Genomic DNA, 26,219 nt, shown 5'->3' with positions numbered 1-26,219 from the left:
CAGATCTGATTTTAATGCTGCTGTTAGACAGGATGTCAGTTTAACAATGACAGCTGTGGTATTTGGGTGAGATGCGAATCGGACAAATGCCAATGTTGTCTGACTCTAATGATATAATCACAGTTTATCTCTGCAGTGCAGGTCTTGATCTTGAGCTTAATTAGTTCAAGCAGTCAATCAAGACGTGAATTGATCAAAGCCTTGATACCCATGTCTGCCCTACAAAACTAGAAAATCATTATTTGAGCAAGGATTATAAACCTTTTTATGTTTTGTAAATAATTTATTATTCTTTTTTCCCTCATGTAGCACACCTAGAACACGTAGACTTGGCTACAAAGTTGTCTTACACATCAAAAAGAGACCAAAAACCATGACAGCAAGATTACTCAGGGTGTCTCTTCACAACCTGTGGTAGAAAAATGAGCCTCTGTACAAGGCACAATGAGTGGTAGAAACTCCATGTTTAGCGCTTGAGTGAGATACAGACTGGGTCATTTGGCATTAGAAAGATGGAATAACTTATTAAACTCAAAAAATATAAATAATGTTCATACTGAAGAGTACAAAAATTGTACGTATTGTATACAATACTATTAAAATGGTAACATTGTGTATGTCAAATGACTCTTGTAAAACCATTAAGCTGCAATGGAGACCTTTATCCATGAAAGGTCTTTGTAAGAACAGGTACAGATATTTACATTTCGGATTTAAAAGATGTAATGGCAGCAAAAGCCGATATTCAAGTACCGTATTTTATATCGCATGAAAACCTGCAATTTATAAAATACAAATGCATGGAAAGAAACACTACATTCAAACCACCAATGTAGTGTGTAAAATCCTATTAAAACCGCTTCGTATACATTCTAGTATGAAAACACAGCGAGGTCTGTAACGGTAGAGTCAACGGTAGTGTCAAATATATCAAAAGAGTTCACATTCACATTTCTTGAAGTCTTGAGTTTAGTTGAAATGAGTTGTCACAAAGGATTAGTTCCACAAAGCATGAAAAATATCTTTATCTTCACCTTTATAAAATGGCCACTTGGAATGAAGCAAGTACAAGGGTCACTGTTTCCGCTAAACTGTAGTGACTGAAAGGAAGGCATTGTGAACTTTGGTGCCCTCAGGTGCTCGTGCTCCATGACTCATGAGTTCTTGAATGGTCATCCAGTTGTCAAGGATCTTCTTGTTTCGTTTCTTCAGCATCTTCTTATGGCTGAGCTCCAGGATGCTGACCTCCCCGCTTGCCGTCCCCATAGTTTCCCTGAGGCACTCAAGTCGGCTTTTCTGCATGAACTCCCTCCTGCGTCGCTGTTCCCTTGCCCTGGCTAGCTGCTGCTTGCGTTCTTCTTTGCTCCAGTACCGCCCCATCTTCAGCTCGCTGACTGCATCATCATCCGTAGTCATCCCGCCGCTGCGTTCCTCCCTTATTCGTAAGGCTCGTTCACGTAGGATACGATCTCGTGCTGGACGACGTGCTACATACCTGGTTCCGTCTGCTCGGACTTTGACCTTCCATTCAAGTCTACCAGCTTGCGAAGGTCCAGGCCGTCCGCGGAGGCTGAGGAGGCTAAGCTGACTTTGGGAGTATTCCAGAGAGGAAGAGGAATGTTGTTGTAGGAGCTGAAGGTAACTCTGGTAGTGGCGTGTGCTGGGAGGCTGGGTTGTTGTAGTGCTGGTGTGGTAGGGCGAATGATATTGTCGAGCCGCTGCTAACCTATTCCTGTTTCTTTCTTTCTCACAGCGCTCATCATCAGCAGGAAGTGCTGGGTCTGACTCTGAAGGGTTGCTGGGACTTTGCTCCAAACTGCTGGAGAAGGCCTGGCTGGGTCCTTGTGATCCGGGACTGGTGATGGGGGTCTGTAATGGAGGTGTGGAGCTGGTGTAGGTATGGGCACGGCTGCAAGTGGAGCTACTTTGGCTGGGTAAAGACAAGATGGGGCTACTGTAGGGACTCTGCATACTTCGAAGGTTCCTCTGGTTGGTCAAGTGGATTCGACGTTGTAAGGAGTGATCAGGTGATCCTTCTGTTCCCAGGGGAGTTGAGCGGGAACTTTCAGCTGTATTGTAGGCACTAGAGCTGTCTTTATCTCTGAGCTTCTCACTTTGTAGTCTTTCAGGATGCTCATTAATATCTGCAAGCTTGCCACGTCGCAGACGATTTTCCTTATCCATTCTAGGTGAGTCATGCTTGCTCCTGCGCAACTGATGAGCTTGCATGATGCTCTGACACTCAAGTTCAATGCTGCGCAGCTCTTCGTTGAGCATGTGCAACTCCCTTGCCACTCCACTTCCACCTTGCTCTGTGAGGCTGCACTCAATAGTGCTGCTTCGCCTATAGACTAACCCGCATTCTCCACCATTGCGGATCTGGCACTTAAGCTCTAGAAGTTGCTGAAAATGGTCACATTCCACCCCGTTTTCGCTCAATCTGTTATCCTGACCCTTTTTCTCCTGCATGGTGTCCATAGGAACCAAATGTGAGCTTGCTTCCCACCTGTCCCGAAGTTGTTTTTGAGTCCGGGGATAAGACAGAAACTCATGTTCAGAACTTTCCTCAAAGCTACATTTCATGCCACTGTCTTTCTCAAGAATGGAGGAGGAGCATGTTGCTGTATCTGTACTTGCATCCTCCTGCCTTGTAGACTGCAAAACACAAACAGACACAATTGCTTAATACCTGACAGAACATGAGGAGCATGAGCTTTGACAAATATGATCGCACTTACAAGCTTCATGCAACCTGCTGTTTGAAGGATTCCCTCTTTTTTCTGTTCCTCTAAAATCTCCATCTTCAGCTCTTCGAGGAAATCATGATGATCCTCGTCAAGCCAGTTTCCATCCATCTAAGAAACAAAAGCCCAATATGGTTCACTCTTATTTAAATGTACAACAGAGTATCAGAGCTTATTTTAATCAAACCTAACATTCCATTTGCTTCAGTTAAGAGTCTGATAGAAAAAGAAATTGTGACATGAGCCCAAATTTGGTGACATCCTCTTCATTTGTGCTCTGCATTCAATCAATTCAAGTGCACACACAAAGCAATGAAACATGCACACACTGTGAACACACACCAGGAGAAGTGGCAACCAATGCAGTGGTGCCTGGGGAACCTTGGGGTCAAGGAACTCACCTCGGCCATGGTTTTAAACATGGTGAGAGTGCTGGTTATTCACTCCCAAAACCTACAATCTGCGAGTACCAGAAATCAAACCTGCGGTCTTTGGGTTACAAGTCCTACTGACTATTAGACCAAGGCTGCCCCATAGATGTTTTATCCAGGGGCATAGTAAGTGGAGGGGAATGAGGAGCAGAGTGCATAAGGCCCAAAGGCTAGAAGGGGCTCACAGTGAAGGGGGGCCAGAGTATTATTTTTACAGAGGGATACTAAATGCAATCTTACTGCAAGGGAGACCTGAGGGGGCTGGGGTGTCAAGAGAACAAACCTGTGCACTGTGCTCAGAATTCCTAAAAAGCATCTTGTGACAACCATTCAATATAAATTATGTTCTTTTTGCAAACAACAAATGAATCAGAGATATCTTGTTATATTCTGGTAGGTCTATATGCATTATATGCTCTTCAAAACATGTAATGTACTTAGGATTTGTTCAGCCCTTTGTGCATTTGATATCACAATGTTGTCACTAGTGGAGTATTTGCCTCCGTGCCATGGTAAATGGGCACAGCGTGTCAAGAGTATATGATCCCACAACTGAAACTACCACTCACCACCAGGTTATTTCTGCTGATGGGAATCCAGAACCACATTTACCACAACACAGATTCTATCGGTGGGGGCCACAGCATAGCTATGTGTGACACCCCAAATATTGGTTTGCCACAATTGAGGATATTAATGATATGCATGTGTGAATGTATAAAGGGAATGGTGGTTCCGCCAGAGCGATAGAGGGCGCTAAGAGAGCACAGTGTGTGATTCAGCCTTTTCTGGACTGCTCGCGATAGCCCAGTAACATGGAGAGCTGATCACACGCATATATTTGTCTTGTGTTTATTCCACCATTTAACAGGTTAGTTGACTGTTCTAATTGTCAATCTGTATTGATATGGAAAGTATACATGTTTGTGCATATTAAGTCTTTGGAAAAGATTTGTGTTTGATTACATTTACATGTTTAATGAGGGTTTAAAATCGCGATGTTTACCCGCGATTTAAGGGGATTTATATCTACTCAAATAGTTTAATAAAGGTGAATATGCTTGTATATACATGTATTTCAGTTCCAATAATGTTTAGTTTGCTTTAAAAAGTGCATGTGAGTGATCTATATGGGCAAAACATTCAGAGAATGTCATGTTTAATGCATTTTTGGTACAGATAAAAGCCAATTAAGTTTATTTGATTCATGTGACACTAAATAGCGTGTGAATACACAGATGTACTACACAGCTATTGGCTGATGAATATATTTGTCAAAGAAATGCTGTTTATTTACAAGAAGGAGGCTGAAACAGTCAATATGTATAAACAGTAAATGCTATAGCAATGTATTTTAGATATTGCAAGTCTTGCCATTTAAATTTGTTTGATGTGAACATGTTGAGAAAAATAAAGATAGCCCAGTAACATGGAGAGCTGATCACACGCATATATTTGTCTTGTGTTTATTCCACCATTTAACAGATTGCTGGGATCTTTAAACTGTCAGCTGATACAGGAGTCCTGGACCCGCTACATATGCATAGTTTAGCTCCAATTGCCTCCAACTCACACCTGATTAATAGACTCTAGTGGTTTTAAACACCTTGATTAGTTGGATCAGCTGTTTTTGATTAGGGTTGGTGCAAAACTGAAAAGAGCTGCGGCCCTCCAGGAATCCAGTTTGAGACATATGCTCTACAGCAGGGATCACCAAACTTGTTCCTGGAGGTCTGGTGCCCTGCAGGGTTTAGCTTCAACCTGCCTCAACAGACCTGTCTGGGTGTTTCAAGAATACTAAGGAAGACCTTGATTAGCTTGTTCAGGAGTGTTTGATTAGAGTTGGAGCTAAAATCTGCAGGACACTGGACCTTCGGGAACAAGTTTGATGATCCTTCCTCTACAGTATTTACAATGATTGGCTGGCCACAAAATCTATGTTAGCCTCACCTGTCCTTCAGGTCTTGTGACAAGTAACACTATGGATCTTGAATTTTCATTTGAAAGGAGTGCAACCGCTTCTTCCCTGTTCTGCACATCACGACCATTTATCTGGAAGAAACATGGACACAGTGAGACAATTACATACACACAAAGATAATGACAGAGTGTCAGGATTTTCAGACCGGAAGCACACTTCATCAGTGACAGAAGTGGAGCAAAATTGCATTTCCTCACCCTCACCAAAACTAGGCCCCCCTTGCGAGATAACAACCTCCAGTCAATTATGCATTTACTGGAGGAGCGACTTTGCATCGATTACTAAGACTGCCGACTGGGCTGCAGGAGCCGCAGCATTTATAAAAAGCGTTGTGGCGGTACACGCCCAGACACACAATTAAGCAGCCTCTGACAGGTGCCGTTCATCTTTTCTTCTATAGAGTAATGGCACTGTCAAAAGAAGATAATAGGGGTGGAGAGAGTGAGACAGACGCGCACTGAACCACTGTATTCATCTCCCTCACTGTTACATCCACAGATGCCTTGTGTCCTTTGTATCTCGCTCTCTCTTTATCGTCTTTTGCTCATAAATTCTGCAAACCTTTAACCCTACCGTCTCTGCTGAATGTCACACTGACTTGGTGTGCATTCTGCAGAACCAGAGCCATTCTAAAGCTGAATTTTACATATTTTTCTCCTATACATTACAAAAAAAACTGTGACTATATAACACTTATCATTTTTTATTTATGATTAAAGAAGACCATTTTTATACAACAACATTTAGAAAATAATCATTTAAAATAATGCATTTATCATTCATTCATTTTCTTTTTGGCTTAGTCCCTTTATTAATAAAGGGGTCAGCACAGCGGAATTAACCGCCAATTTTTCCAGCACATATTTTATGTAGCAGATGCCCTTTCAGCTGCAACCCATCACTGGGAATCACTCCTACACTGTCATTCACACATTCATTCATTTTCTTTTCAGCTTAGTACCTTTATTAATCAGGGGTCGCCACAGTGGAACGAACCACCAAATTATCCAGCATATGTTTTACGCAGCAGATGCCCTTCCAGCTGCAACCCATCAATGGAAAACATCCATACTCTGTCATTCACACATTCATTCATTCATTTAATCATTTTCTTTTCGGCTTAGTCCCATTATTAATCTGGGGTTACAACAGTGGAATGAACCACCAACTTATACAGCATATGTTTTACGCAGCAGATGCCCTTCCAGCTGCAACCCTTCAATGGGAAACACCCATACACTGTCATTCCCCCATTCCTTTCCTCATTCATTCATTTTCTTTTCAGCTTAGTCCATTTTTTAATCAGGGGTTGCCACAGCGGAATGAACCGCCAACTTACCTAGCGTATGTTTTACGCGGCAGACGCCCTTCCAGCTGCAAACCAATACTGGGAAATCATTCACACATATACATTTATATTTTGCAACAATTTTTTTGATGCATCAGCATTTTTCATTAGATTTATTTTGATGTATTTATTTTTAATTTGTTGTTTTTATCAAACAATGTGTCAAAAATGAACAATCCCAATTGTGGGTTAATTTCTTTCACTTAAATTTAAATGACACTTTTTACTCAATGGTTGCGTTTGTCCATATTTGACCCAACACAGGGTTAAAACAACCCTGTATATTTAATTTACACACCAAATTTAATAATACACCTATATTTATTATTATAATTTAGACTGGTTTTAGAATAAATGTTTAATTTATTTTTAATAAAGAGTAAGAAAAATAATGTAAAAGATTCAATTTGCCAAACACTGGATTTATATAATGGCAAAAATTTCATTGTTTGAAGAATAGGTTATACGAGGGAATTATTGTGTTTGTGTGAAACAGAATTAAATGTATATCTCACCTGTAAAATCCGGTCTCCCTCTCTGATGCGTCCATCCCTCGCAGCGATGCTGTTGAGCTCGACCTATCAACAGTACAACAAACACGCCATCAGTATGCAAATTGTCATAATTCATCTCAACACACCAGCAATAATTCCATGACTTATCACAAGAAGAATTCATTATTGTAATAGATTCATTTGCATATCTGTCCAAAACCGCAAACAAATCCATTCCTTTCAAAGAATGTAATAAAAAAATAGAAATCAATATAACATGCACACAAGAGAATGCAGCATGGAGTATATAAAAGATTTGACAATATGTTTTTCCCTATTTATCAGGCCCGGATTGGCTAATCGGGAGGACCGGGAGAATTCCCGGTGGGCCGGTCTGTTTTTTGGCCGCGAGGGCCGGTGTCCCTAGCTCCAGAATCTGTTGCTCTCAGCAATCACACTTTTTAAATTTATTTATTTACTTGACCACAGCCTTTTTATTCATTATTATACCGCAACTCTTCTCTTTTGATCTATTTTAATAATGATAAAACTCAGTTGTGTCATCATTCATGAAACAGTTGTTGTGGTCGAGCGGATAGCACGTTAGGTTAAGACGCCACGGACCCGGGTTCGATCCTCGTTAGAGTAATTTAGTGTTTTCATTTTTATTGATAAGACATATAATACTGTTAGGATTGTTTAACATTTGAAGTTCTAAAGCAGCTGTTTTCTCAACAAAAAAAAAAGACGTGATAGTGTCATTAGAAACTGATTTGGAAATATTTATTTATTTACTTATTTTAATATAGTCAGTCGTGAACTGAGGTGGGCCGGTCTGAGGCTTGAAACTCCAGAGCTGAAAAGGTGTCCCACTCCGGCCCTGCTATTTATATATACCTTTTGAACATGAGAGACACGTGTATAAGACTAATACAAATCTGACTAACATTATACGCATAAATGCATTGTTAATTGCTAATATTAGCATAATATACGCCCACCCCGCCCCCGTCCTCCACAGGCATGTATTAATAGAAGATTTCTGTAGGTTGTTTATGATATATTTTCAGGAGATGATACGAAAAGGAGCAGCAGTTGCCAGCGTTTGATGTCAGGTGCTCTACATTTACATATCTCTAGGCGAGAAATGGTGTAAGAACAGGCAATGTCTGTACAATGAGGTAAAAAATCCCCCTCTGTTGAAATGCAGTCCTTGTTTTGAGCCTTTGGTGAGTGAAGAAGGTGAGAGTGAAAAAAAGTGCCATTTTACACTCCACGGGAGACAGAAGGGGTGCCACTGCTTGCTAATTAAAATCAGCAATTAAAACACTGAAAAAGCACTGTCTGTGTGCGGAATCATTTTCCAAACTCGACTTGCTCTCTTCATGCTTGGATCAGTAGACTTTCGTCTGCCATTTGAACTTTGGAAAACAAGAACGTTTTCCACATTGAACGGTTTTTAATTCTAGTGAAGGAATATGGTCATGTGGAATAATTAGGATGGATCAAACCCGGCTTTTATCTTTTAATTACTTTTCAGAAAATTTTAAATTGGTGTTAAAAGGGGTTCGGTCTGATTAAATTGATTGCCTGCTTCAAATCTGATGTTCGCTGTCACATCTTGCAGGTGACTGTAACATGTGTTGATGAATTATACACGGGTCACCCAATTAGTATTCTGTGTTCTAAAAGTGCTCATTTTCAGTAGATCATTGTTTATTTAACTGAACTGCTGCAAGAAAAACCCTAAAATAGAGTTGGAAACTATTGTGAAAAGTCAACACATGGTCTGTGAAAGAAAACATGGTTACTATGTGAGTAATGAATAACGTTGCAATATAAGAAATTGCAGTTTAAAAACCAGGGATTTTATTCTAATGAAATGAAGCCTTTAGAAGCAAATATAAACAACAGTAAACAAAAATACAATAAATTGGGAAAATAATATGATGTTATATAAAATCATTTTTTTAAATAAAATAATCTAATATTATAAATCTAAAACAAAAATATTACATAAAATGTATATAAAATAAAAAATACAAGTATCTAAAATAAAAAAAATCTAAAATAAAAAATGTAAATATTAAATTAAAAAATGAAAAAAAATGAAATAAAATATAAAAAATTTAAATATAAAAATAAAATAATAAATAAAAAATAAAAATATAATAAAAATAAAACAAAATTTAAATTTAAATTACACAAAATTGAATATAAAATAAAAAATAAAAACATATAAATAAAAAAATTAATATATAAATTAAAAAATCAAATAAAAATATTTAAATATTATTATAATATTAAATAAAAAAGGAAATAAAAAATAAAATAAATTTTAAAAGTATTAAAATACAAAAAATAAAATAAATCAAACAAAGAAGCAAATAAATAAATAATAAAATTAAATAATAAAAGTTACCAACCTGACCAACAAAGATTGCTGTATCTTCCTCGTCATCAGTGCGGTAACACAGAGTCAAACCCAGCTTTTCCTGGCTGTTCATTCGACAGAGCTCAACCTCCTGTAACACACGTACACACCCAGATAGATAAAAAAAAGTCATTCGTACATTCATTCCATTTAAACCCATCATAACGAAGCACTTAACTGTTTTTTAAAGAGCACTTAACATCCGGTATGAATAAAAACATCAATATATAGAACAGCGGATCTCACAGTTACTCAATTGTCTGATTTCAGTTCATCAAAGCACAGTTTTGCCTAAAATAAATAATTAAAGCCGCTTTTGATATCTTCTAAACTCCAGCACTGAGAGCGGAGCACTAGAGTCATCTTAAATGTTTGAGCTTTACATTATTCTGACCAGTAACGGTTCAAAGAGCATCAAATGTGTCCAACAGAAAGATGTCCCCCCTGAAATATGATACAATCAAGCAGGCCGAGGGTTATATGTCACGACTGAAGCCTGGCGCAGGTGACAGGGCTTCATTTGAGAGACATTCATCTGTCAAAGGAGAACGGTTAGCCAGAGCTCGACACGCCACTATAACACTGGCCTCAGTTCAGTCGAGCAGAACGACTCATTTATCGGTCGACCAGCGTCATACGTCAACCACTCCACCCAACACATTAACCAGATTTACCACTTCCACTCTATGAGCTCTTCACTTTTCTTCCAGGGCCATTTCAAATGATTTCAAAACCGACCACTTGGGAGAAATGGGGAAGGCAACACTGACTTAAAGAGACAGTTCACCTAAAAGTAAAAATCTGTCATCATTTACTCATCCTCCACTTCTATTAAACCTTCTTGAGTTTCATTCTTCTATTGGAAAACAAAACAACATATTCTGAAGAAGGTTGGGGTGAAAAACAGCCATTGACTTTTATAGTATTTTTTGTACGTACTATGGGTGTCAATAGCTGCTTTTTTCCAAAATTCTTAAGTATATCTTGTTTGGTTGTCAACAAAAGAAAGAAATTAATAAATTTTAGAATGACTTGAACGTGAGTAAATGGAGAGGTGAGTGTAATTTTTGGGTAAACTAGATCTACTATCATGAGGGTTTTCTACAAGTGTTCTGGTTTCCCCCACAGTCCAAAGACATGCTCTATAGGTGAATTGGGTAAACAAAATCGCTGGAAGGGCATCCGCTACGTAAAACATGTCGAAATAGTTGCCGGTTCATTCCGCTGGGGTGACCCCAGATAAATAAGGGACTAAGCCAAAGGAAAATGAATGAATGAATGAATGAATATAGGATTCTTGACATTTGAATTTGTTTTTGAATCCTGAATACAACAGCTTGCACTTTATTACATTTCTAGTAAAAAGCAGAAAGAAAAATCCATCAAGACCCCATCAAGATTCATAATCTAGTCTTTTATAAATTGCCTGGCAAAATAATAACAAAAGTTTTCCAGAATTAAGATTTTTCGACTTTCTCGGATTTCAGTTTTTGCGGTGTGCATTGTGGATATAAATAGTCAAACTCTTTCTCGTATTTCAGCTGAATGTGGGTTACTGTCAGTCCGCACAATGGATGCAATTCATCACCAGCGGCTTTAATACGGCTTCATATTGATCTGCTGGAGAAGCTCAGTGATACTTCATATTTTCTGCAAGTCTATTGTTCAGGCCGCATGCTCATCAAAGAGGATCAACAGACCCGGCAAAATAATCCACACAATCTTTCTTAAACTAGTGATGGAACTGGAAAACGGGAGTGATCATTTTATAGATCGTGATATTAATCCAGGATGTGTGTTGTATACTGAGAGGTGAAGTGCTTCTGTGAAATTGTGCTTTCCTCTGAGACTGATATGAAGGATTTGCTGGTGATGGACAGATTGAAGTTATTATGCATGGAGAATTCTCATCCAGGCGTGAAGCAATGTAGAGTAAAGTCTGGCTCATCATAACATAGATGATAACTATAATGATATCCGTAAAGATGTAGAACAAGTTTCACAAACAGCTTGTGCCAGCGGCTTAAAAATATATAAAATGACTGTCAAGATACACTATGATATAAACCAGAAAAAAATGCATTTCAAAAAATTGCAAATGCATTTTTTCAGCATTTTATATGCAGATGTCGGAGTTTCTCCACTTTCAGAAGTAAATTTATGGTTTGTCATAGTCAGTTTGCTATTTTGCACCTGTGTTGGTAGTAGATTACACAAATGACTTATTAGTTTTCGACATTATCTGTGCTACTTTCTCCATAAATGTCATTTGTTTATTCTCAGAACACATTTGAATATATGTTCAATGAAATCCAAGAGGTTTCTGTCCCTAAGTAATTTCCGCTCTGAATGCCTAGAAAGGAAGTAGCCCATGTGATTCTTTATTTTATGAAGCAACAAGAATGCTTTTTTTGTGCACTAAATTATAAATAAATGAAAAAAAAATAAATAAAAATAAATAAATAAATATAGACTTTAGTAAAATAAAAACAATAAAACCAATAGTAACATGTACTACAGAACAGAACTTTTCTATTATCGTTCCCTCTTGGTTCCTTTAAAACAACAACAACAACAACAACAACAACAACAACAACAACAACAACAACTCTTTAGGATGCAATATTTTTAAGTGTGTTTACCTGGTCATTTGTTATCAGGTCACCTAACCATAATGTTACCAGCAGGTTTACATGGACCACAATGTAACTATTTTAGAAAGCTTTAAGACGTACTACAAAACTTCTCTTCCTATTATTGTTCTCTTGATGTGTCATTGTCAACACAGGCTCATTGAAAAGCCTACATTTTTTGTGAAACCGCAAAAAGAACTTAGACATTTTTGACTGCAGTTTCTCGCTTAAATTAACGCCAGGGGCAGCATGGAGCCAACAACATTTATTTCTTTTTACACTAAAGGCTTATTTATACTTCTGCGTCAAGCGCACGCATATGCTACAGCGCAGAGAGGAACATAAACACTTTACTGCCAACTAGCGTTTCAGAAGTGTTATTGCAGAGCAACAGAAACAGCGCCCACAAATATGAATGCACAGCTAGGCGCGTTGCATGCTCCCTGGGTCACGCCGATCACTTGAAGCAGAAGTATAAACCAGGCTTAATGATGTTTACAGAGACATATTATTAACAATTTTTTTTGTACATAACAACGTGATGTATCTGAAGTGTACAACAAAATGTGCAACAAGTAATACATTTTTGAATTTGCAAAAATGTAGACGGTGCCCTCTTGGGGCTTTGTCAACAAAAACGTGCAACAAAACGTACACAGAGAAACAAATTTTAAGTTTCCAAAAACATTGGCTGATATTTCCACTTAGCTTGGGCTGGTTATTGTTCTTGGTATTATTCTTATGTTGCATCATATGATCATTTACGTCATAAAGCCATTTCTGCACTTTACTGATGATAATATGACATAAGGCATGTTCATTAAAAGAATGATAAAACAGAATAGACTTTATATGGCACCCACAAAACTCAAAATATTCAGCTTATTGTAAAACAAACTATTAATAGTTCAACAGTTTTGTTGTCTGACATTTTAAGCATGAGGGATTCTGATTGGCTGAAAATCTGTATAATTCATCAGCTATATTTATATCAAGTGTTTACTGCCATAAAGTTCTCATTTTGGGTATGGACTGATCATAATTCAATAATAGATCATATGTAATGAATTAAACCTCCAAATGTCACTCTTTTGATGAAACATCTGGTGACAAGCTGTTTATCCACCTTCAAACAACCATGACAAATATTCATAATAATGATTCATTAACGCGCATGCGTTTGTTTACCCAAACGAGCAAGTGAGACCCAGTAGGACAGAACATTAATTACAAAAATAAAACTAATTACACCTCAGTGGAGTCTAATCTGCTCCCCTTGTTTATTAGTCAAAGGAATAAAGGCTTTTTTTGAGAGTTCTCCATCTGCATCAATTTCTTAACAGTAAAGCAAAATGGCTTTTTGAAGAAAGTATGAAGATTAAACTAATTAATTGTATCCTTTGACCATGAAATGAAAAAAAGATAAAATAATATAAGCATTCAAGTTATGTGTGGTGATGCAAATAATTTATTTCAGATAAAAAAATATAAAAAATAATGTAAAGCATGCAAGTAAAATAGATGTATTAAAAACGAATGAAAATAATTTCCATAAATTTATTTTAAAAATGGTCAAAATTAAAATACTTTTTAATTTGTATTTTATCAACATGCACTGACATGTTAGTGATGGATTTTATCACATCATTACTATCCCTTGTATTTATTTCATAACTCTGGCGGTTCATTCCGCTGTGGCAAGGCAACCCCTGATGAATAAAGGGACTAACTTGAAGGAAATTAATAAATGAATAAAGTAACTCACTAAAATTATTTAATACATACATTCTTTTAACTATCAAGTTTGCAGTAGGACTGAAATAAATTGATTTACATGTATTTTATTATGTTAACAAGATTACTGCAAATAATTAATAAGTACTTTTTTATAAATAAAGCATTTTTAATGAAAAGAATTAATTAAAATAATTGTATTAAATACATTAATATATTGTCATATCAATAAAATTAAATGTACAAAAAAACATAAAAAGTCAGAAGTCCCATAATGCAATAGAAAAACAAATTGAATCATAAGCTACAGACACTTTCTGTGAAAATATTCACACAAGCTGTTAGACATTTCTTTATAGTGTAAAATAACACTTAGAAATTTTGACAAATGTCACAGTTATGGTGGAAATACAATGAAAACTTTTTTCTGTTGCACTTTGAAAGAATGCAATAACAGTGATTTATAAGTGATTAATTCAATCAAGCTATCACAATCTACAAAAAAATCTGGTGCACTCCTAAACATAAAGGTTTGATCAACCTTTTCATTGCATTGGGTTCTTTAAAGTGGAAAAAGGTTCAGCAATAGGTTTGTGTTAGTTAGCGTTAGGTAATGTATTCATTAACAGGAAAACAACAATGAAAAATACATTTATTGCAGTATTTTTTTGTTAATGTTAGTCAATGAAACTCACAGTGCATTCACTATTTGAGATTTTAATAATGCATTAGTAAACTAAGATAAGTATTATAACTCTTTAGGAACTATTAATTTTAAGAGTGTGTTTACTAGGTGATTTGTTATCTGGTAACCTAATAATACAGTTACCAGCAGGTTTATATAGACCACAATTTAACTATTTTAGAACGCTTTAAGACCTGATTTTTAAGAAAGGAAAAATATTTTTACTCACCTCACACTCAAACTCAACTGCTCTGTCCACATCTGCCTGAGTGCTGGCTACATATTCTGGACAATCGAAATATTCATGCTCCATAGTCTGAATGGAATGACAGCTGCAGAAAAAAACACAAAAAAAAAGAAAGTCATTTTATGTCCGTAATTTTATTGGCAGATTCAGATTTACAGATTCTCCAAAATTAATCTTAAACTCACAGTAGATAACAGAACATGTTTGACTGAGGACACCCGCAATCGCAAATAATACCAATCAACAGAACATATTCACACATCAATGGCTGATATTTCACTCCTTCATTTAAACTAAAACACTGGTTACATTTTTTATGATACATTGCGGCTGGAAGGGCATCCGCTGCATAAAAACATGCTGGATAAGTTGGTGGCAACCCCGCAGTGGCAACCCCGGATTAATAAAGGGACTAAGCCGAAAAGAAAATGAATGAATGAATTAATGAAAGAATGATACACCTTTATGATATTTCCTTTTTTTTACACATTAAATATGGTAAATGCAAAATCAAATATGTGTGCTTAGGATGCAAGAATCAATGTTATGTGTTTTTACACAGCATTGTTTCAGCACATTATAGAGCTATGACAGAAGAAAGACAACTTGCAAATTCTCAGTTTCTATGGATTTATAGTTGTTATGATGACCAGCGATCGAGCGGCTACAGATTGCTGGTAGACACGCAGAATGCAACAGACTACAAATCCGCCATTATATTGACTACAAGTTCTAGGCATGCACCGCTCACACGCACATGTTCAGAGTTTGGGTGATTATATATACATACACACACAGACACAGCTGAAGCTCATCATTCAATCATTAAAAAAACTATAAATACAGCGTGCCCACACACATCAGTGCTGAGTCTTGTAATTAGTTTTGTGAACATTACCACGTGTTTTACTTGCCTTGCTTTGCCGTGTTTTTAACCCTCGTCTTATTTGTTTGTTTATGTTGTCTGCTGCCTGCCTGTAGTGACCTATCGCCTGTGTATTTGACTACGACTCTAGATTTGCCTGCATACTTCTGTTTGCTCTTAATTGTGACCATTGCTTGCCTGACCATTCACATTCTCTTGAGTAAAATGTAAACTAGCATAAACTCCTTCTTCCACATCCAAAATAAAGACAAAATGCCTGTCACACAAACTGCTTCATGGAATTTTTTTCTCTCAACCATGTTCCTGGAGGACCATCAGCACTGCATGTTTGGATGTCTTCTTTCTCTGTCACACCCATTACATGTATTTCAGTGTCTGCTAATGAGTTGATGATCTGAATCAGCTGTGTTTGGTTAAAGAGACATGGGAAATGAGCAGAGCTGGCGGTTCTCTAGGACCGTGCATGCATTAGAAGATGTCTCAGTATGAGGAAACCATTAATTCCTCTCTTGATTTTATTTTTGCTAGGCCACATTTACACATTTATTACTATTAAAATATTCTTAAATAAGATTTAATTAAGCACATTTCAGCACTTTTTATCTGTACTTTATCATCGCAAACAGATTAGCAAAGAAAACACACATGCACACACAGATACACAAGTATGTAAATAATCAGAGGTGGCCGATCATCTGCTGAAGGGCCGTAAAAGAGTATAAAGCAGCAGAGAAAGCTCTGCGCCAGCATGTTTGATATTTTAGCGCTCCATTAGGTTTTAATCAGCCTGTGTTCTGCTCATTACTGGAAATGGATAAGGGAAGACACTACAATAATTACACATAGACCCTGGCGTGACTTTTATGACGGCGGTGGGCCTGTTTCTACAGGATCAGGGCTTTACGACTGTAGCCTGCTGAAGAAGATATTTATGATAATAACACACACACACACTGATGATGGCACATGTGTTAGTATGCAAACTGTGACGGTTAAGACATTTACAAGGTAGCTTTTCTCTAAAACATTGTATAAAATTTCACTGTTTATAACATTTTGGAAACATAAAATATCTTTAAAGGTTATATCATATGTGTCCTATTTACAGTGTAACTATACATTTAAATACTAAGTAATAATAACTAACTACTTAGTTAAGTATGGATAATTTATTGTCATTGTAGTAAATACATGGAGCATGTAACAAGGACACTGTAAAAGGAAATGTCATCAAACAAATATATAAAAGAAAGTTGAGCAAATATAAAAATTAAAAAAATATCAAATACATAATCAAATACATAAATGTATATTAAATAAGACAAATTAGATTAGACAAATAAAATTATAATAAATTAGACAAATATATGACATAGCATAATAAATTATTAATAATGTAACAATGACAAATATAAACCAAAACTAAACCTAAACTACACATTTAAACTATATATAAAAAAATTATATATAAACATTACACAAATTTCTATTATAAATTTATCATGTAAATATATTATTCATAATATAATACATTAAAATTATATATTATAAAATATCATGTATTTTATATATTTTATTGACTTATTTAAATTGCTGAATACTAAATAAAAAGTAAAACTATTAAATAAACGATTATAAAATTATTAAGTTAAAGTTCTGTAAATTGGATGTCAACACTGTAGTATTATACTAAATAAATTATATATATATATATATATATATATATATATATATATATATATATATATGTTTATAATGTTTATTTTTATGTGCTAAGCATTACAATATTCAAACTACTAAAATATAAACGTATCTAAATAAATATATTAGTAATGCAAAATATTGCACAATAAACTTTACAGTGAATGGATCAGGTCTAAATGTAATAATCAGCTGTAAATGTAATGTAAAGTCCAGAAGGACTGAGGAGTGGAGGCAGGCTGTTGATTTACCTGTCGGACAGCAGGAATGGACAGATGTCTGGCACCGGTGGAGTCGAGGGTCTCATTTTAGCCAGAGCCATGATGTGCTCAAAGGTGATGTCAGTCTGAGTGCAAACGTCCACCACACAAACCTCCTGCAGGCTCTGGGTTACAGACGATGGGCCACGTCTTAAAACCTGCACCACGATCGGCTCCTTCCGCAGGGCCTCCACCGTCCCATCATGACCAGACTTCGAGAACTCACGACCATTCACCTGCAGAAAGACATCAATCAATCAATCAATCAATCAATCAATCAATCAATCAATCAATCAATCAATCAATCAATCAATCAATCAATCAATCAATCAAATAAAGTAGTACTATAAGTCGAAGAATTACAAGCAATAAAATAATTTTTTTTAAATATATTTGAAGTGAAATATAATCAATGTATAATATTAAATTATTAAATTACTTATTTACTTCTTTAAATAGCCTATAAAAACAAAAATGTTTTTATTGTTTAAAGAGAAGCCTGAGAATCTTAATGAAAGCATACCAGACCTGATATATAGATAATATTAAACAAAATAATAAATAATTATAATTTTTTTTAAAAAATGTATTAATAAAAAAGTCAAAATAAAAAATATTTTAAATTGAATAGCCTTAAAATATGTACGCTATGAAATGAAATAAAATGAATAAATAAATAAATGAATTAATTTCAACTAAAAATATAAATCAAAATATATTTTAAAACAATGATTTATTTCAAAACAATAAAACACTCATTAAAAACTAACAAAAACGTATCATAATTATTTCTATTAATGTTCCAGCATGCCCATGCTCATAGCTCTGATCTACAGTACGTGTTTCCTAATTGTGTGTGTGTGTGTGTGTGTGTGTGTGTGTGTGTGTGTGAGTAATGATAGTGACATCTGACACACTGCACCTGAAAGCTGTCAAAGACTCATCAGAATCCACTCACCCGCATCCACCAGTTCACTGACACACCAATTAAATGAGCTTGTTATATATCCCAGAGTCCTCAGGCTTTCAAGCAGTTATTTAGGACAGACTCAGACCCGAGGGAACACACAAAACCCTTTACCTTCATATAGAAATGACAGGTCAGTTGCCCGCAGTACATGGTGCTGCTCAAAATATTTTCTGATTAGACTTCAAAGTGTGTAAACTTTTTTGGACTGCTTCAAAAACACTGAAAACCAACAAAAATCAATAGAAAGTAAGAAAAGAGTCAAAGTGTATCAGAAAGAGATATACGTGATATACCAGTAAATTTATCAAAGACAGGAATGTCATACTATTATTTTGCTCAGTCAGTCAGTCAGTCAGAATTAAACTATAATATATATATATATATATATATATATATATATATATATATATATATATATATATATATATATATATATATATATAACTTAAGGCTTAACATTAACTTTTTTGATCACCAGCCACTGTGGCTAGTAGTTTTCCAAAATTACTAGCCACTCGCCATTTTCACTAGCCACAATTTTATTGTTGGGAAAATATATTTTATACACATAAATATGACTTTGACATGCTAAAATTACTTGATTTAGAGTTTGCGTTATCTCTACATGCCTCCTTATTCATTTCACTTTTTGTGTATCATGTATGAGCTCGCTCAATAATCATGAGCAGATGGGTCAGGGTTTCATATATTACAATTAGTTTTTATAATTTTCAGAGCCCAAAATGAAGGGTTTATCCAATTTATCTCTGACCACACCATAAATAAACAGTTAATTATTTCTTAGCCACAAATTTTAAATGCGTGAAAACATGCAAAATATAGCTGAATACTAAACTTTTTATTTAACAAAACATATGCACAGTCATATGTCCTGGCTAAAGGTCCCAGATCACCAGTTAACTACACATAAATGGGGAGTTATTCTCCCATTAAAGCAATGTTATTGTAAAAAATATATATATAATTAAACCATATTAATGCAAAAGAAAGCAGGTAAAAACATACTGTGTGATAATGAAAGGAGGATCATCGCAAAATTAATAATGACCCATAAATTATATTTTCAAAGTATGGTTAAATCGAAAAGCAACTGGTGCAATAAGTCAACTCTGGAACTCTTGAAAGCAGCAAGACTGTAAGTGCATGTTCCTCCCTTTTTGTTCAGTCTATTTGAAAGAGAATCGATCGTATCAGTTGTGTTTCTAGACACAGTTGCTTCACAAAAGGAAACGGGAGCGCGCGCGCCTTATAAACAGTCGTGTGCATCACCTCAGCTGTTAGCGCGAGTGATTATCCTCTCATTCGGTATTCAACTGCTTTGCTCGCGCAAAGTTGCGAATGCAATTATTTTTGTCAGTCGTGTTGCTTCTCGATCGCCTTTTAAGAATTATTATCTGGGAAAATGATTTTCAATATATATAAATATATAAAATAACTGCAAGAGAACACTCCCTGTCAATTTACCAAACTACAAATCCCATTATGTCCTGCAGTCACACACCAGTTTCAGCTCACCCCCGATTACATACATAGCTGCAGTTCAACACCACTGAATACATGGACTGTAGAGACCATTCACACACACATCCATTGCTGAATCTTGTTAATCTAATGTGCGTTTTTAAAAGCTTTTATTGTCTTGCCTAGATGTGTTCTAACCCTTTGTTTTGTTTATATGTTTATGAAGAACTTTCCTTCTGTTACATCGACTAATATTTGTATTATCGTTAGTAGGTATCATCTGCTTCTCTATTGATCCTTGCCTGCCTCACTACTCTTAATAAAAGCTGCATTTGGATCCGATCGATGTTGTCATCCTTCATCATTAAAACAATGCAATGCAATAAATATATATATATAGTTAAAGAATCTCAAAGTGACACTATTCAAAACATAACTGAACATAAAGGAGAACTTCTTGTGGACTCTGTCATCAATTCTTTAACAAACGAGGTCACACCATCACATCTGTTTTCCTTCAGCTGTGTGGATCCTGCAAAACCAGCCTAATTATACACAACTTCCAGAAGCTTCCTTATTTTCATTTCACAGTGCCTCTAAAAGGAAACAACAAGGACTGGCCTTTAGACCTTCTCCATCTACTGTATTCTCTTTGTTTCAGGTTAGCACCTAGCATTTATTGCCTCAGGCTGTCAAGTAAACCTCCAGAATGGCCTCAACATCCAACACAACATGACAAGGACCTTTGCTCTCAGACATTCATCAAGTCCTTACAATAGAATAAAGAGCAGGAGATCATCCAGATGGACCAATTAATCCAGAAGTAACTGGGGAAAAGACTAAATATGCACAGAGATGCTCCACCTGCTGGGTCTCACACTCGCTTATCTGTGCTCACACACTTAACTCACACTTCTGTCTGCATGAAGAGAGTTATGTGTGTTTAAAAACAAGACAATATGTTTGGGGAATAATAATAAAAAGACAAGCATATTCCTACACCCACTAAAACATGACATTGTGATGGATGAAGGAAAGGCAAGTTTATTTATATAGCACGTTTGATACACGATGGTTATTCAAACTGGTTTACATAAACAAGAAAAAAAGAGACAAGAAAATAAAAACAACAAAGACTTAAAAATGATTAAAAACAGATAAAAACAGATTAAAATGTGTTAAAACAGATTTTCAAGGAATGAAAATGAAAAGAAAAGACATAATAGTGTCATCTGTTGGACTTAGCACAGTTGGGGGCGAAGTAGCAGAAGGTGGATTCACCCTGTTTTGAACTCTTGGAATTTCTAATTCACTTGGTCCTAATGATCTGAGTGACCTGTTAGGTTTGTATTAAGCGAGTATATCTGTAATGTATTGAGGTCTTCGGCCATTTAGTGATTTATAGACAAATAATAATACATTATAATCTATTCTGAATGTAACCGGGAGCCAGTTCAAAGACCTGAGGAAAGCTGTGCTATGTCAGCTGTGTTCTGGTTGAACTGTCTATTTGGGAAGGCCGGTGAGGATTCTATTACAGTAATCCACTCTGCTGGTGATAAAAGCATGAATAAGTTTCTCTAAGTCCTCACTGGAAACAAAGCATCTAATTCTTGCAATGTTTTTGAGATGATAGATTTAGTTACCAATTTGACATGACTACTGAAATTCAGAAGGCAGATTTAGCAAAGTGCATAAATCAAACAAAAATAAAAATGATCTAATTATATATAATTAAGATTATATAAAGGCTTGTTCCTCATCTATATTCATTACTTTTCTTTCCAGCTTAGTCCCTTTATTAATCTGGGGTCGCCACCGCGGAATAAATTAGCAACTTATCCTGCATATGTTTTACGCAGTGGATGGCCTTCCAGCTGCAACTCATCATTGGGAAACATCCATACACACTCACATTCACACTCAAACACTACGGATAATTTTAGCTCACCCAATTCACCTATCCCACATGTCTTCAGACTTGTTGAGGAAACCGGAGCACCCGGAGGAAACCAACGTGAACACCGGGAGAACATGCAAACACAGAAACGCCAACTGACCCAACCGAGACTCGAACCAACGACCTTCTTGCTGTGAGGCGATTGTGCTACACACTGCGCCACCGTGACACCTCATCTATATTCATTATTGATTTTTTTGTATACAAAAACAACTAAAAATTATAATAATATTTGTTTATTTTTTGCTTTTCATTATTTTAACAATGACTAAACTAAATAATTTAGGAAAATTGAAAATAGATAAAAATAAAACTAATTTAAATATGAATGAAAACCGCAAGTTAATAAATAAATAACATTGAATTGTGTTTTTTTATTATTAAATAAACATTATTTTTCTTACAGTGTTGTAGGAAATACAATAATAGCAATAGATGCTAAAGCGCATAGCAAAAAAAAAAAAACATAATTAATTAAATTATTAATAACAGAATAAATCACATATTACTACAGTACTAATACAGTACAGTAGTATTAATACTAAAATCACATTACTGAATCATAATGCAATGCAATGCTTTAAATAAATTGAATTCAATAGCACTAACAAAACAAAACAAAAAAGAAAATATATGAAATATGAAGAAATTATATTACATTTCTAAAGATTGAGTTTAATAGCTAGAATGTTTTTTTTTATTTATGTAATAATTATACATATAATTAATATAAATAAATAATATTTAATAGAAATATTAATAAAAACATGTTAAAATCTTTTAACAATGCATACTAAAAGAATTAAAATTTACTAACTTGAGTCACAATGTACACCTTTAAAACCAGGTAAATATGTGCATTTCAGCAGTTAATAACCCTGATATGTATGATTCTCAAAGTTGCCTATACTACTCACAGTAATTAACGTCTTAGAAAAGTGTTTAAAAATTACGCAAAGTCAATGAAATGCCACCACTGGAAAAAACAGCCCATCGATTTCTATAGATTTAAATCTTGTCTAAAAGATCAGCGGGCTGCAGAAACTCTGAAGTTCACGTTGATCCGCAGCGATATGAATTTAAAGGTCATTAACGTCAATGAAACGTGGCGGCCGCGCACCGACAAACCCACCTCCACATTTCACCTCAATACACGACTAAGAAAAGGTCAGATGCCACCTGGGTTTGATAACAAGGTCTGTAGCACCGTCACCTCACACACGTCATATTGATTTCAGACTTATAATAGCAGCGCTGCCTCAAGAGTACTGCGTGTGCATCTGAATGCTGAAGTGGAGAACACAATCACACTTATGGCCATGGTGGAGGGTACAAGTGTGTGTATGTGTGTGTGTTGTCATATTTGGGTCATTTCTCTTCGGGTGACACATATCTATAGGCTTGCTTATTTTCTTCAAGCTGAATGATTTGGTGCAGGTGAGATAAGCAAGAAGATGTGATAAGACTGCATGTGTGTGTATGTGTGTGTATGTGTGTGTGTGTGTGTGTGTGTGTGTGTGTGTGTGTGTGTGTGTGTGTGTTTGTGTGTGTGTGTGTGTGTGTGTGTGTTTAAACACATGTGGCATAGGAGATAAGAATTGGATGAGAACCTCTTGGCCAATGCGACCAAATGATGGAAAAAGCTACAGCTAGAGGCAAACACACATAAACTGCATTACGTCAACATATAAAGTGGCACAGAATGTTTGAAAAACTGACTTTGGGTAGCAAAGAAGCTTAATAATGATGAAAATGCAAAAACACATATGACATTTATTTTTTTTTGCCAATTTAGAGAAAAATATATATACAATTTGACACAATTTCTAGTTTACAATCTTTCATTCGATTGAATATTCGCAATCTTGTTAATCAACTTGTTCCTGAATTTTGAGAGAAAATCCTTTATAGGCTTTCTCGCAATTTTACATTTATATCATGCAATCCTGTTTTATGTTTTCCACCAGTGACAAACTGTGACGAACACCAATACGCAACATTACAACATTGAAAATCTTAAAAGAAGAGATACAGTAGGTGAGAGTTCAAAGTGGCCATTACCGCCGGAGCTTATACCGCCGCCGTTTGAAATTGCTGCCGCTCTGTTTTTAGTGATTGACCGCAGTTTATGTATATAAACCGTCAATTTCAAGTAATTGTGAGATGCACTATAAAAAGCTTCATGATTTCATATAAAAAAGTGAGTAAACCTGTTGCTTTTAAAGCAATTAGCTAAGTTTACTTTAAAAAGTGAATGAAAACGTTGTTTTTAAAGTATAATAAAATTAGTTTACTTAATAAAGTGAATGAACCCGTTGTTTTTAAAGTGATTACCTGACTTTACTTTAAAACAAGGGAGTAAACCTGTTGCGTTAAGTAAAATAAACAAACTATATGCATCATTATAAAAATATGATTAAGTCAACAGGCTGCATGGTGGCTTAGTGGTTAGCACTGTCGTCTCAGCAAGAAGGTCACTGGTTCGAGTCCAGACTGGGACAAGTGGAAGTTTGCATGTTCTCCCCGTGTTGGCGTGGGTTTCCTCCGGGTGATCCGGTTTCCCTCACAGCCCAAAGACATATGCTATAAGTAAATGGGTAAACAAAATAAGCCTTAGTGTACATGTTTTTGTGTGAATGTGAGAGTGTAGGGGTGTTTCCCCGTATTGGGTTGCGGCTGGAAACGCATCTGTAATGTAAAACACATGCTGGAATAGTTGATGGTTCATTCCACTGTGGTGACCCCTGATAAATAGGGAACTAATCCGAAGGAAAATAAATAAATGAAAGTAAAGTCAACTTAACAGTTCCAAGTTTTACAACAGGTTTACTTCTTTTAAGTAAAGTCATATTTAAGGCTTACTCACTTAACTGATCACTAATCACCTTTTCAGTGTGCACCATTGTCTTTATTTATTTATTTATTAATTTATAATAAATAAGCATATACACATCCACCAGAATTGACCAATGTATGTGCTTCTTCTCCTCAAAATGAGCTTTAAAAGCATCTTTGTCACTTGTACCTTATGGACAAACTTGGTGCAAAAAATAAATAAAATAAAATAAATTAATTAATAAATAAAAATCAAAGCATGTTAGCACTGTGCATGGATTGAAAGCACAGTCATAAAAGTATACACACACGATGCTGCTGATGGGGAAATATGCATCACATGCACAGTATGCATAATAGTCATACACTCTTGCTTGTTCAAACTAATTATTTAAAATGAGTTTTTTTTAGCGGTATAACTTTATTGGTTTGTTCAATCAACTTAAATTGTAAAAACAATTAAGTTAACTTAATCGATTTGTGTAGGGACAACATAAAAGGAATTATGTGGGACAAGGCGTTTTTTTTTTTTTTTTTTCAGTCCAACAGTCCATTATATGCCATTTATAACAAAGTCACGCTTTCAGTTTCTTAGCACTGTGGATCCAAAAGGAATAAAGGCATGTGAGCATATGATAGTGAAATCCCACCTGGGAAGTGTCAAGCAATCATAACAGATTCTTCAGGGTATCATGTGTGAGCGAAAACACAATATCCGACACACGCTCTCCATTCATGACCACAAAAAAGCATCTTATCTCAGCACTGAGCACATGGTGAAAGACCCGGTCCTCCATCTATTCACTGCCGGAGCTCAATGATGACGCCACATGGAAGTCTAATCCACAAAGAAGGACTCTCTTATTATTACAACACATAATTCCTATCAAAAATCTGCATTTAGCTTTTAGAGGTTTTCTTTCTCCACACAGCTGCAGGAGCCTATAAAACGCCTTTCGACAGCCATCATCTCGCTGGAAGAGAAACCACATTGACTCCGTCTCACAGTCTGTTATTATTCTAATTCATTTTCTTCATTAGATTTACTCGGAGACTGATAACTAACTCGTTAACTATTCAGATATTCAGAAAGAGACTATTAACTATTTGCATATGCTATTTTCCATGTCGTCTCGGCACTGATTAATCAGCGTGGCAAGAAATTAATGAGAGGCAATTAGTCCCCTAAAGAAATGCATGAGCGAGTGAGAGAGGGATAAAAAGTGAGGAAAGTGAAATCTGGTGTAAATGACTGTTGCTGTGTTGTGGCAAAAATGGAGTTTTGTCTCATTAGAAGTATAATTCAGGCATACAGACTGAAAACAAACAATTAAATTGAGCAGATCAGTCACAATAATAATTTTGGGTAATTAATTAAAATCAGACTCAATGCT

At 35.7% G+C, this 26,219-nt stretch overlaps 1 protein-coding gene across 2 annotated transcripts in view; it reads right to left on the bottom strand.

Annotated features, from left to right (window-relative positions):
* Positions 1–262: 262 nt before the first annotated feature.
* pdzrn4 (PDZ domain containing ring finger 4) overlaps positions 263–26,219 on the bottom strand; it is a 104,969-nt gene continuing 79,012 nt past the window's right edge. Inside the window, exons 3-9 of one of the 2 annotated variants that reach the window (XM_073946718.1) lie at positions 17,570–17,814; positions 14,714–14,816; positions 9,425–9,523; positions 7,020–7,082; positions 5,126–5,227; positions 2,739–2,855; positions 263–2,655 (exon numbers count right to left, since the gene is read on the bottom strand). In XM_073946718.1, the coding sequence (XP_073802819.1) occupies positions 1,087–2,655; positions 2,739–2,855; positions 5,126–5,227; positions 7,020–7,082; positions 9,425–9,523; positions 14,714–14,816; positions 17,570–17,640 (2,124 nt within the window). In that variant the 5' untranslated portion in view covers positions 17,641–17,814 and the 3' untranslated portion in view covers positions 263–1,086. The remainder of the gene's footprint in view (positions 2,656–2,738; positions 2,856–5,125; positions 5,228–7,019; positions 7,083–9,424; positions 9,524–14,713; positions 14,817–17,569; positions 17,815–26,219) is intronic. The other variant, NM_001082923.2, reaches the window with a different exon arrangement.

The sequence above is a fragment of the Danio rerio genome, chromosome 4 (assembly GCF_049306965.1).
Source record: "Danio rerio strain Tuebingen ecotype United States chromosome 4, GRCz12tu, whole genome shotgun sequence".
Taxonomy (NCBI): Eukaryota; Metazoa; Chordata; class Actinopteri; order Cypriniformes; family Danionidae; genus Danio; species Danio rerio.
This window is presented reverse-complemented; position numbering and strand designations above follow the sequence as displayed.